Source organism: Panicum virgatum, chromosome 2N (assembly GCF_016808335.1).
Source record: "Panicum virgatum strain AP13 chromosome 2N, P.virgatum_v5, whole genome shotgun sequence".
NCBI classification, from domain to species: domain Eukaryota; kingdom Viridiplantae; phylum Streptophyta; class Magnoliopsida; order Poales; family Poaceae; genus Panicum; species Panicum virgatum.
Window position 1 is genome coordinate 63,067,682 of NC_053146.1, and position 13,512 is coordinate 63,081,193.

Genomic DNA, 13,512 nt, shown 5'->3' on the forward strand with positions numbered 1-13,512 from the left:
AGAGATTGTGCCTTCTCCTTCCAGTATCGGAGTAGAGTATCCCCACCTACCAACCAACCTCATCTTACAAATACAGTTGCGAGCTCTTTGTTTTGTTTTGGCCTTCGTGGGTAATTGTATTTGGCTCAACTTTATTGGACCTTTACAGGCCTAGAGACCATTTAGTCCTCTTTTTTATGTATATATATGAATAACAGGTTTTTTTTCTAAAAGCATATGGAGGTTTAAATGATATTATTATTTTTTTAAAAAGAACGTTTTAAATGATTCGCTGAGCAGTAATGACATCTTTGTATCTGATCTCTGAACTCTGTTGTTGGATGATCATACATACCCGTAGTGGCTGTGCCCGTCTTTTGCAGAAAAGGCCATAATAAGCTGAGCCAAATGCAGCACGTCGCAGAGAAGCGGAGTATACACTGGCCGCCCTGAGCTGTGCTTTGCCAGTATGCATGCCGCACTGTGACTGTGAATCTGCAGAGACGCAGCAGCGGCGTAAAGCTCGCCGGCGCGTCGTCCGACTTGGCACAGTGTTTCTGAACGCTGTGTGCATTTCCCTCCTTTCCTCTCGCCCACAGCCTTGCGGTGATGCAGGTTGAAGGGGAGCGGAAGCAGATCAGGCGTGGAGATTTGGGGCGTGATCGATCGAGCAGCTTGTAGTGTCGATGCCACACCCACACTTTGAATGGAGGAGGAGAGCGAGCAACCTGCAGAGGCTCCAGCCATGGCTGCCATCTGCATGCCTCGCTGCTTTCTCACCGCTGGCTGAGGGCTTTTTTTTGAGGGAAAGGCTGAGGGCTCCGGGGGCTCCTATACATCTTGTGGAAGGTAGATAAGCCTTTCATCTTTAAAGTCTATTTAGCCCAATTAGTTGCTGCAAATAAGTTCAACATTTCAACAAAATCACCTCAACATTTTTCATAAACATGTTCAACATTTAACTTTGAATTGTTGAAACTATAGATACGGAATGTTGAATGTTGAAATTGGAGTCACGGAATGTTGAAAAATACTAAAATTGAAAGTTGAACAGTCACCTCTTCTCCGGGGATCGGAGCGCCATCTTCTCCGGCGCCGGCGCGGGCGGTGCGCGGAGCATGGCAGCGCGCAGCTGCGGGACAGCGGGCAGCACGCAGCGTGCGGCGGCGGGACAGCTCCGGGGGCGCGGGCGCGCGGCGGCGGGGCAGCTCCCGGGGCGCGGGCGACGGCTGCGTGCGGCGGCGGGGCAGCGCGCTGGGGCGCGAGCGGCGGTGGCGCACGGGGTGCGGGCGGCGGCCGTGCGGCGTGAGGAGAGGGCGCGACGCGAGGCACGGGCGGGCGCAGTGCAGCACGAGCAGATGGCGGCGGGTGGGGGAGAGAGAAGGTTAGGAGAGAGAGGAGTTAGGGTTTGAGATGGATCCAAGGGTTATGATTGTTTGCACGAATCTCAAACACTGGAAGGTAAGTTAGAAAAAATCTTGCGGAAGATGGATAGGTTTTCTGGAGGGCTCCTATATACTCCAGTTCCAGACAGCACAAGGCCCAGGAAAGTGGCCCAAAAACCCAAATACCCCTCTTCAAAAAGCTTCCGTGGTCCAATCTGCTGCGTCAATGTGGGCCGGTCCTAGTTATCTGCAGTAGCAGGCCCAGCCGCTAAATGGCCCACACGCGCACCAGGCGGCCTATTTCACGAGCGCGCGATCCATCATCACCATCCTCGCCCCTGTCTTCTTCTCATTTCTAGACCTTCAACAAATCCAAACCAAGAAGACTGTAGACCTGGTCGAATGATCTTGATCAAACTTATTCGAATTACAACATGTCCTAAATTTTGTAATACAATGGAAAGCAGCATCATAAGTTCTACTACATGAAAAATATGCCTCGTTTTATGATGTTAAGCAAGATTTTGGGTATTAGACAAGCTAACTTTTGTGATATAGTGCAAAGGAACATGTATGTGAAAAATTACAAAGTATCATGTACAAGGTCACCTGTATATATGACGGATTGAGATTCAGTAACATTGCACGGTGACATTTTCGGTGACATTCATGTGGGACCCATATCACGTGAGTTCCACATGTCAGTGACTCAATGTCAACGAGAATGTCACTGTGCAATGTTACCGAATCTGCGTCCATATATGACTCCTATTAAAATCATGACCATTGAAACAATGTTGTTTTGAGTGGTTCGTCGACCTAAAACTTTTTGGATGATCCATGTTTGTTTATTTTACTGTTGTGTGAATAGATTTTTACGTATTGTCAATTGTCATGCTAAGTACCACGGCCTTGTGAATTGGAGCTTAAAACCGAAGACGACTCTATCTTAGGATCTGTCAGATCCAATCCACCTTGGATCATAAAGTCATAAAATCTAAAAAATTAGAATCAGGAAGCTGGCTCTGCCCATAGAGCAAGGGCCAATGGGATGACATATTCTTAAAGAAAAAAAAGCAATGGATGCTATGAACTTGATACAGAAAACTGTTATCTATGAAACTAGTGTGGTAGGAGTGGCATTCTTGGGTTGGTCTGATTAATTATGTAGAAATGCTGTCGTTTTTTTAGAACAAACACTCTTCTTTTCTGCGGGTAATATACTCGACTACATACCGGCTCCGCACTTGTGGCGGCATCTCTGTTCTTGGAGCGGATGGCCAAGGAGTTTTTTTACCCAGGCATATGGATGACGGTCTAGTCTTATGATTGACAATCATTAGTATGTCCTTTTGTGCTTCAGACTTTTTTAGGCTGTGTCCCATTTGGCATAGGTCGGGAAAGATTCAAGTCGTTGTATCACCTTAATATCCCTTTTTGAAATCAATAAAGTTCCCATTTTCCAAAAAAAAAAACTAGTGCGGTACTCAATGGTCCCTTACTGACACGAGCGTATGCAAATCAAATCTAACAATCTAATAAGCTCTCTAAAGCTAACTACTGGAACTCCCCAAATCGATCAGCTCCTCCGGGGCACAAGGCGCGGGCGCAGCGGCTTCTTCATGACGGTGGTGAACTCGCGCTTCTCCTGGAGCTCCACCTCGTGCCCGGGCGCCTCCCGCCACTCGAACTCCCTCACCATGTTGGCCACGAAGTACTCGAGGTGCAGCATGGCGATGGACAGCCCGGCGCAGATCCTCCGCCCCGCGCCGAACGGCATCATCCGGATCCCCTTGGTCCCCGTCATGTCCACGCCCGCGCCGTCGCCGCCCTCCAGGAACCGCTCCGGCAAGAACTCCATCGGCCTCTCCCACTCCCGCCCGTCCCGGCCCATCTCGGCCACCATGAAGTTCACCGTCGCGCCCTTGGGGATCAGGTACCCGCCGACGTCCATGTCGTCGGCGGCCTTGTGCGGCAGCACGAAGTGGCCCGGCGGGTGCTTGCGCAGGCCCTCGAGGATCACCGCCTTGAGGTACGGCATGTGATGGACGGCCTCCTCCGAGACCTCCTCGGCGTCGTCGCCGCAGGTGGCCCTGATCTCGGCGTGGAGGCGCTCCTGGACGGCCGGGTTGTTGACCAGCTCGGCCATGATCCACTGCAGCCCTGTCGAGGTGGTGTCGGTGCCGGCGGTGAGGAACTCGGAGCAGAGCGTGACGATCTCGTCGTCGGTGAGCGGGCGGTGGCCCTCCTCCGGGAGCGTGATGTCCAGCAGGGTGTCCACGTACGAGTGCTGGAACGTGGTCTCGCTCGTCGGTGCCTGGCCTTCCTTGACCCGCCGCTTGTACTCCCGCCGGGCGTTGATCAGCGGCACGAAGAGCTCCATCTGGCGCCGCCGCAGGGCGCGCGCGGCCTGGAGGCGCCCGCGGAAGATGTGCTTGGTGATGGACGGGAAGAAGAAGAAGACGCTCATCTGCTGGGAGATGTAGAGCAGCCAAGCGCGCTCGGCGTCCTCGATGGCGCGCACCGCGGGCTCGCCGAGCCGCTCGCCGAAGCACATGAGCACGAGGAGGCAGAACATGGTGTAGCGGAACGCCTCCATGGCGTCGCCGGGCGCGCCGGCCCCGCCCCCGCCCGCGCGCAGCTTGTCCAGGAGCACGCCGCGCACCCAGGCGCGCGCAGGCGCGAACAGCCGGACGCGCGACGGGTGCAGCGTCTCGGCGACGAGGTTGCGGCGCAGGAGGCGCCAGAGCGGCCCGTAGTCGGCGTTGGTGATGATGTTGCCGCCGACGCCCAGGAGCGCGCTGGTGGCGGGCTTGGGCCGGTTGGCGATCGTGACGGCGCCGGCGCCCACGAGCGCGGCGTGCGCGAGGCGGCGGTCGGCCACGAAGACGGCGAGGCGGGAGCCCATCCGGAGCGTCACCACGGGGCCGTACTGCTGGAAGAGCTTGAGCAGGAGCGGCTCCACGTCGGCGGCGGAGTGGCGCAGCCACAGCAGGTTGCCGAACAGCGGCACGGCCGGCGGGCCCGGCGGGAGGCGGCGGTTCCTGGCGTGGCGGCGCAGGGCGAGGAGGGAGAGCAGGAGGGCGCCGGCGAGGAGCAGCCAGCTCCAGCTGGTCTCCATGGCGAGGCGATCTTTCGCGACGAAACGAAACCCTTGTTGATGTCGTGGCTGGGCAGACGAGACGAACGGGATTCCAGTTTATAGCCGGGGCCCGTACGCGGAGTCCCGCGTCCGTACAACATGGTGGGATAAACCGATAAGGTTTTAACATGGGTTTCTTCTCGAAGACGAAGGATCGTTTCGAACTTTCGAAGAGTTCGAGAATCGAGATAGCCTTACGAGAGGAGAGTTCGAAGTGAGGGCGATACCCTCTTCCAGCTTTTTTTTTAAGATTAAACGAAGAATTGTATTATATCAAAACTGATTACATCATTAAGATATACGCAACATTCTCAAAGTACTCACACACTAAGCAGATCCAAATCTCAATCCCAAACATGTGTAAAAAATCAAATAGAAAGCTACACAGACATACGCTCAGCAAGCAGACTGAGAATAAGCGCCCAAAAAACGGCGACCAACATCCCTATAGGTTGGAACGAACATAATTTTCTTCTTCCTTTTTGTGTCTTTCTTCTTCCTCTTTCTGCCACCGATGAAGAAGAGAGACTGATCCCAATCTATCCGATCCAAGACTGATTGACATCAGCTTGGAGGACAGACTTATTCTCACAAACCCTTCACCGTGGTTGGATCTAACCACGGCAAAATGAAGAAGTTGCCGGAGAAAATTAGTCCACGATGACGGCACCATCCCTGCCTTGATGACGTCATCCGGAAACCTAATTCTCCATGTCGTCGCTCCAAGCAAGTTGTCGACATTGTAGATGCTGCCACCTCCTTCATTGGAGCCGCCATGGAGAGACTCAAGCCACCCTATCTCTTCACCGTTGCCAGAGAGGAGAAGGAGGAAACAAATCTCACATACCACGAAACGCGGCATGAAAAAACCCTAACCCTAATTTAAATTTGATCTATCAAAAACTATTAAAAAGAGATGGATCCCCACTCCCTCCGGCCTCCGGCGTGATGCCAGAGGTGGGAAGGGAGGGGGACCAAAACGGTGGAGGAGGCGAGATCCGGTGGTGGGCAGGAGAGGGGCGACGCGGGGGCAGAGCGGAAAGGAGTCCCCTCTTCCCAGCCTTGGTCGCCGGCTCCCGGCTCGCCCGCGGGCGTCGCTGGTCACCATCTCCAACGACCGGTGGACGGTATTTCATTTACCGTCCACCCCTGGGTAACGTGCCAGCCAACCGATCCATATCCTACAGCTAGGATTAAGAAAGACGCGATAATGTGAAGCGAACCATGGCCGTTACTAGAGGTGCACGTGCAAATGGGTGACCCTAGGTGCACCTCCGAACCTCAATAGTTTAAAATTTTGTACTAATTTTCTAAATTCAGATATGATTTTAAAGAATTAATATAAAATTTTGAACGGAGGAGGGTTGGAGGGGCACCTAATGATTAACAATTGGCACCCTAGCCATTACAAAATAGCTCCCGCGATATAAAATGGCACACCTGTCCAGTCCGTCTCGGCTCCTCACGACCGCACCATGGAGACCAGTTGGCCCCTCCTAGCCAGCGCCGTCGCCGCCCTGCTCGCCGTCCTCTTGCTGCTCCAGCACGCCAAGGACCGCCGGCGGCGACTGCCACCGGGTCCCCGGTCCCCCAGCAGTCTGCTTTTAGGCAACCTGCTGTGGCTGCGCCTGCGGAGCTCCGCGGGCTACGTGGAGCTGGAGCCCCTCCTCCTGCGGCTCTTCGAGAGGTACGGCCCCATCGTCACGCTCCGGATCGGCTCGCCGCCGCTCTTCGTCTTCGTGGCCGATCGGCACCCCGCGCACGCCGCGCTCGTGGGCGCCGGCGGCGCCGCCTTCGCCAACAGGCCGCCGGGCGCGCCGAACACGCTCCTTGGCGTGAGCGACCGCATCATCACCCGCACCGACTACGGGCCCGTGTGGCGCCTCCTGCGGCCAACCCAACCAACCTCGTCGGCGAGGCGCTGCACCCGTCGCGCGTCGAGTGGTTCGAGCCGGCGCGCGCCTGGGAGCGCCGCGTCCTCATGGAGAAGCTGCGGGGATCGGGGCGGGGAGACCCGCCCGGCGACGTCACGGAGGCGTTCCAGTGCTCATGTGCTTTGGCGAGAGGCTCGACGAGCCGGCGGTGCGCGCCGTCGAGGACGTGGAGCGCGCCTGGCTCGCGTTCATCTGCAGCCCCAGATAGACGGGCGTCTTCTTCTTCCTCCCGTCCGTCACCAAGCGCGTCTCCCGCGAACGCCTCGAGACCGGGCGCGCCCTGCGCCGGCGCGAGAAAGAGCTATTCATGCCGCTAATCAACGCGCGGTGGGAGTACAAGAGGCAGGTCGCTGAAGGCCGCCGGGCGCCGACGAGGGAGACCACGTTCGAGCACTCGGACGCGGACACCCTGCTCGACATCAAGCTGCCTGACGAGGAAACGGTGGTTTCATGAATCATGAGAGATCGCGACGTGCCGACGTGAGCAAGGCTGAGTGAATCCGCTGGCAAAGCACAAGCAATATTCTGAATTTCTAATATCCCGAAGAGAGATCAACTTGCTAGCAGCACCGACTCCCGGGAAGGCGAATTTGGCGAGCAAGCAATTTCTGACATTTTCATGATCGGAAAGAGATAGAAAGCCCCTGCCGCAGACGCCATTGCTCAGGCCACTCGAGCAACAAACACCCAAGCTACGATGGCCGGGGTGCATGGTTTGAGTGGCAACATTGAGAAGAAGGGTAATAAAGCTGGAAACAAAGCTCATCTTTTCTATGGCACGCACAGGAAAGAAGGGTAGGAAGAAAACCCTTGTGATATTATGATAACTTTCCTACTGGGACTCTGGGTGTGGTTAAACGGGTTAGAAAATAGTCCCCTCGGCCTAAGAGCACCTCCAAGAGTGCCCAAAACGAGATTTTTGGCACAAATACGAAAATCTCAGCTCCAACAGAAGTCCAATCCAACACCCAATTTTTCCGCATGTCCAAAAACGGTGGCACCTGGAGCCATATTTCCGCAGCTACAGAGAGCTCCCAATCCTTCCACGTGCTTTGCTGGCCCCACACCTTCACCTATCTATCCCGTCAACTCCGTGCCCCATGAAACTGGGCAAGTAGAAGGAGCTAATGTCGCAAAGCACGTTGTCGAGAAGCGCTTCATGCCGGTGACAGAACCAGGTGACAATCACTGACAATCACATGCCTGCGATGGCACAGGCTAGGTCACGTTCAAGACCCACACCTCCCGCTGCACCTGCTATCTCACTTCCTTGGATATAGAAGAAATAGCTACACTATAACATCGAGGAGAGGATGAGCAGGATAAAACTTGTCAGGAGAGCCAATGGAAAGGTAGAGACCGTGGAAAGAGGAGCATAGGGAGGGAGAAATTTTTTCTATCATGAATGATGCTCCCCTGCTCACACAGGCAATGGCATATCTGAACCAACCTTGCGCGTGCGAACAAAATTTGACAGCATTCGAGTGCAGCAGAAAGAGAGCCTCTCTGAAATGGAATGACGTGCCACATTTTTGGAAACTAAATATAGAACTGTTGGAGGAAACCATTTGTTTTGTGCCCAATTTTTTTTGCAAAGGTCCCAATATAGAATTATTAGGAGCAAATATATTGGGCACTCTTGGAGATGCTCTAAGGGAGCTTGAAATATATTTGTTACATACTCACAGGTCACATAGAAGAAGAGTTGAGTGCCTTATAGTTAAAAAGTACTGAAGCTGCACATGTCAACGTTTGGCGTCAATTCGGTGCTTCAAGGCCACGCCGACGTTGGTGTATCGGAGTTAACTCCATCAGAACTTGATTGCAGAACATTGACGATCAAGAATGAATCCTGTCTCTTTTGTGCAACAGCCTTGCATCGCCACTCAATTCATTCCAGGATGCAGCATGGATGGTGCCAAGTGCCTATTGCTCGATGGATGAACAAAACAATAGTTCTGCTGCGCAGGAGGAGGATATCTATTTCTGCTGCTGAGGTTTCCCAACGGAGTGCAGATACACAGAGACAGAAACAACCCTGAAAATTGAGTCAAGAGTCTGTTATGCTATGATGTGCTACGAGGGTCCAATCAAGAGACGTTTCTGAACATTCGTCAGCAGTTCAGCACTTACGTAGATCCAAGGAAGAATGCAAGGGATAGATGGAAGCTGAATAAGAAGACGGATACGATTGCTGTAAGAAGCATTGCAACTGAAGTAGAATACACCTGCGAGTATGCAAACGGCGATTTTATAAATAGGGATATTACAAAATCAGAGGTAACACATTTTGTGAATTTTGAAGGTGTCCGTACATATCCAAGTCTGAAGTCTAGACACTGAGCTGATGCAATAGTGTTGTCTTGCTTCCACAATGGATGCACAAAATTGTCCTACATGTTCTTTCTATGATATAGACTGTATATTTGTTATCATAGTTTTTCAAAGAACAGAATGTGGGGAATGTATGCACAAAAAGAACAATGTTTTGTTCCCCTTGCAGACACTAGCATGAATAATGTTTATTACTGGATGAACTATAAGAAGACATTATGTACAGTGTTACCTAAATGTAAGTCATGAGATTAGGCCCATACAGCATGGTTTGAAAAAGAACTGTAAGTTGACTCAGCCGCAGAAAAGCTGTAAAACTATGCAAAGGCCAAAGAGCAAATAATTTGTGCGTTTCTCTAAAAATAAATACTAAAGGAAAGATAGCAATCAGGTTACTTTGTATGGGTTGGTACAGGCCCTAAACTGTATCACCTGGGGTTTCTTACCCCCTCATTCTTCTTAATATAATGATGCGCAGCTCTCCTGCGTTTTCCGAGAAAAAATATTAAAGGAAAGACACTCAAATATTTTATGAGGGCATCTGGGGTTGTAATTACTGGCTGCCAATTAAGCATAGAAGGGTGGTGTCACAATAGGCACAGCCTGAGGTAACAGAATGGGTAAACTTATTGCCATTTACACTAAAGGTGGCTGAGTATTGTTATAACAATTCTATTAACCTCAAAACCAGCTGTTGAACTTTAGAACAACATTCTTTTCAGCACATGTAACTGAAAAAACAAATTGTACGTACCTTGACAATATTGTCCGCATACTTCATCACCATTGATACAGCAATTCCACTGCAAAGCAAACAGAAAATAAATCTAAAATTGAGTCGGAAAATGGAAGCACAAAGCTAAGCCCAAAAGGAAAACATGGAAAAATAATAATAACATGATCCAGCTGTCAGTACCTGAGTGCATGGTTAAGAATCATCAGAATTGTAATAAATGAGTAGCCATGAAAAAAGCCTCTGCATCAGATAGTTCATTTGAAGTGAATGGTCAATAACTCAATATCATGAACTGTAACAGATATTATGGCATGGAATGAAGAAATCATCAGTACTCACTTATTAATCACAGCATCAAAGTCCTGAACACAAATTGCAACTAAGTTGAAGAGCATCCCAAAAATGTATAGCCAAAAATTCTGCACGTTAATATTTCTTGAAGGGCGTTTCTTGATAATAGCCTGCATTTTTCAAAAGTTGAAACATGTTACACTGTTGAAGAAATTATTTGTGACAGTTCCCATTAAATGTATCATCCCAAAACTGTTCGAGGAAAAAATGTATCATCCCAAAATCAGATACAGATACACAGTTAATTTACTTCTGTATATACACCAGCAAAACCACTTAAAAGAGCCATCACCTGCAACAAAAAATAAAAGAATAATAACATTCAGCAGGTTGAGCTAAATACTTCATGTAGTACATCTAAGTGAAAAGATTGATTCTTTTCTCTGCTATGACTCACAATTGCCATCATCCAACCTTGAATAGGGGTCTGAAGAACATGATCTGACCTGGAAAAGGACATGTTATAATGCTATCGGTTGATTACTTCAGTGTGACGTTTGGACAAATGAGGAAAGAATGACTAAATAATGCAAAACAAAAAACAACCAATCATGTTCTGCTTACGAGGGATTGAGCTGAGCAGTAGTGCAACCAGCACATAAGAGAATAAATGCAGCCCACTGTATTTCACTCAACCTGCATTAGTTTTGACATGCTAGGTTAAGAAGGGAAACAGCTGTTGGTGAGGAAAAGGCTTAAAACTTTGGAGACGAGGAAGAAAAGTTGTGTTATGACAGCCAACTATGAGGATAGCAAGGTACTAAAACATTTGGTAGGCCAAAGTCATATATTGTAAAAACTCAATGTGCAATAACAAGCTAAGCAGAGTGTCCATGTCTTATCATTTGACAGTGTCTTCATAGGGTGTTTGGTCCAAGAGACACCTTGTGCTATTTTGGTTGGGTGATTGCATTACACATTCTTGTACTAATTTTTGCTCATGCGAAGATAAGATGGACATCAAATGGATCATGTTTGGAGTTTCAGAGTTAGGATGGATTGTCCATTGATCAGCTGGCTCCTAAATTAAACAGTTCATTGGATGATAGGTTCCTGCCTAAGGATGAATATTTGTTGTGATTTTGTAATAGCTCAACTCTGTGTTCACAGAAATATAATGCGGCATGCAAGGCTAGCATCCAACATCAAACAAAGGCTTCAAATAAAGAAGGAAAAGGCTAGCCCAATGACAGTGATACCAGCAAGCTTAAACAAAGAACACATTCATATAATCCTTCTATTCCCAGCTACATTGATTGATTCATTTCCAATGGTAAGAACAATAATTCCAGCTGGTAAGGAGAAAAAAAATAGACTTACTTTTTCTTAAGAATGATACGGTATAAGACACCGGTGCTGATAATATTCAGGTTTTTCAGGATCTGGTAAGCTGGTGCATCCACATATGCAAAGATATAATACTGACAGCCACAGGAAGCAGTAAGAGCATGGTAAAGTTTGTTTTGTGTTTATTATTATTTTCTGCAACAAGAAAAGGAAGCCAAATAGCATTATTATTATCAACAAAGGACTGGTCAAATGGACATACCTGCAATAAGTTCTTCACCATGTAAAGTATAGCAGGAATGGGGTAAACACTAACTTCATCGAATGATGTAGTTAACCTGAAAACAGTAAACCGAATGTCTAGAGAGTAGGAAGAAGACTACAAGCACTTAATAAGTAATCACACAAAAGATTATTGTAAAATCATCACCTATTATCTTCGGTAATGCCTTGACTCTTCCATGTTCTGTACAAGGCTAGAAGCGATAATAGACATTTCAGAAATTCCACCTAGGCACAAGGAAAGAAAGACATAACTACACCATCACTTCAACAGAACAATTGTGAAAACTTCTAACGATACCTGTCACTGACAGAGAATCTATGTATTTTGCTCACCGAAAAATTTGCTGTTGTGACACTATATTCATACTTTCCAGCTCTTTTCGACCACACAATCAATATTGCCTGGGAACTTGTTAGCAATGTCAATGCAAGTGTAACAATGGACCTGCCAGAACACATTGCCAGAAAATCGATTGATTCCAGAAAGTATCAGATGTAGTACAATAATTGCAAGGAATAACGCTTACTTGAGCTTCCAAGTATTCTTGCCCTTTGGCCCTCCTGCAGTGGTAAGACTCGAAGTTGCTGAAGCTGTAAATGGTACTGACATTAAATATACAAACCATCTGAATATAGATCACAAAAAATCCATGTTGAATGATGAATCAAGAACTTACTATGAGACAGAGACCTCAGATCAAGGCTTTCTACGTCCTTCTGAGATATGTCATCACTCTCCTTTTAGATGGTACAGATAAAACATAGCTTGTCAGTGCACTGTCTGTTGATGAAGCACATGAATATTGCATCACTAATTTTAAAGAAATACAGGAAAGCCAGTTAAATTGACTTTATGTGTGATCAATGGGAACTACCAACATGGTAAAAGGTACAGAAAAAAATAGTTGAATTAGATGTTTAAATAATGCTGGACTGCCACAGTTCGACTGCTAGTACATGATAATAGGCACACAAATAGTTTCGCAAACTGTATTTACCAAACAAAGGATGAGATGCAGATGGCTCAAAAGATACGACGTGTACAAATGGCTAGGAAATAGGAATGCTTCAAAGCCAGCTATCAGCCAAATTGGTTATGAGCAAAACAAGATGGCCGAACAGTCACTCACTGGCCCATGTTAATGCCAACATATCATCTGCAAGAATCAACAGTTACTGACAGGGAAACAGGCGTACCTAGATGCACATGATGTTGAACCTTGGAACGAAACGAATGAGCCAAAATATGCTCATAGATATGTCGTTGTACTATAAATGTGGTTGTGTTTTACTGAATTTCTAAGTAATCAACAGAGAGAATCACAGACTCACAGCAAGGAATTATTTCTAAATTCCTGCCGTGCATTATTAGAAAGCCCACTCCACACAAGAGCGCACGCCAATCTCCAAAAGAAATCCAAAAGCAGTTCCTAAGGAGCGGTGCTACCAATTTGCGCAGCAATTTTTGCTACCGAATCCCCTGAACTTACCCAATTTTAATTGCACGCTCAGACATAACCAAAACCAAAATAGATTAGCGGCCTAGCGGGTAAGAGTAAGACAATTCCAGGTTCCACCGACATTGATGGCTTAAGGCTAAATCGACTAAGGATTTTTAAACTCTGTGAATGTAGGCCAAGCAATTGGGGGAGAAAAACAAAGACCATTTCGGCAGCGACGTGCGATCCAATCTAAGACCAGGAGTCCAGGACGGTGGTACAGCATTTAGGCAGACAGCATTTTTTGATGTATTAGGGTTGCAGAGTTCTATGTTTACCTGGTCCTTGGCTCTCCTGTACTCCATCTCTCCCCCACGTGAGGCGGCCTCCGGCTCCTCGAATCGCCGTCGCTGCCGCTGGCCGCTGCTGCGGAAGTGGAAGCTTTCACGGGGAGGAAGGAATTGATGCGGCCGTTGAGGTGCAGGGTTCCGTAAGCCAAAAGCGGGTGACGGCTCTGACTGGTGGGTCCTGTGAGTCTGTGACGTGAACAGTAGAAGTATTGTTGGGGATTGGGGTAGCTTCAAATTTGCCAAATTGAGATTGACTAGTTTAAAAAAAAATTGAGAGTGAAGGGTCATTT

The 13,512-nt window shown here is 48.5% G+C and overlaps 2 protein-coding genes and 1 pseudogene across 6 annotated transcripts; 1 reads left to right on the forward strand and 2 right to left on the reverse strand.

Moving 5' to 3' along the window:
* Positions 1-2,843: 2,843 nt before the first annotated feature.
* LOC120658988 (cytochrome P450 89A2-like) lies at positions 2,844-4,485 on the reverse strand. The gene has a single exon (XM_039937081.1). It carries the CDS (start codon positions 4,483-4,485, stop codon positions 2,944-2,946), a length of 1,542 nt encoding a protein of 513 aa, XP_039793015.1. The 3' UTR covers positions 2,844-2,943.
* Positions 4,486-5,981: 1,496 nt separating this feature from the next.
* Positions 5,982-6,894, forward strand: LOC120662890 (annotated as a pseudogene).
* A 1,090-nt stretch (positions 6,895-7,984) lies between these two features.
* On the reverse strand, positions 7,985-13,407 carry LOC120661758 (CMP-sialic acid transporter 2). Of its 5 annotated transcripts, XR_005670038.1 has the most exons (16): positions 13,211-13,407; positions 12,111-12,171; positions 11,961-12,036; positions 11,767-11,878; positions 11,579-11,658; positions 11,411-11,486; positions 11,182-11,282; positions 10,426-10,497; positions 10,259-10,307; positions 10,112-10,153; positions 9,850-9,971; positions 9,691-9,750; positions 9,529-9,577; positions 9,171-9,257; positions 8,574-8,668; positions 8,456-8,478 (listed from the first exon to the last, which is right to left on the reverse strand). XR_005670038.1 is itself a non-coding variant. In XM_039940687.1 (15 exons), the coding sequence occupies exons 1-15, from the start codon at positions 13,235-13,237 to the stop codon at positions 8,421-8,423; spliced, it is 1,080 nt and encodes a 359-aa protein (XP_039796621.1). In that variant the 5' UTR covers positions 13,238-13,401; the 3' UTR covers positions 7,985-8,420. The 5 variants fall into 5 exon arrangements, 4 of the variants coding, with proteins under 4 accessions (XP_039796621.1, XP_039796622.1, XP_039796625.1 ...); XM_039940687.1 differs by lacking the exon at positions 9,171-9,257 and having other exon boundaries at positions 7,985-8,478; positions 13,211-13,401; XM_039940688.1 differs by lacking the exon at positions 9,171-9,257 and having other exon boundaries at positions 7,985-8,478; positions 11,961-12,024; positions 13,211-13,398.
* Positions 13,408-13,512: the final 105 nt, after the last annotated feature.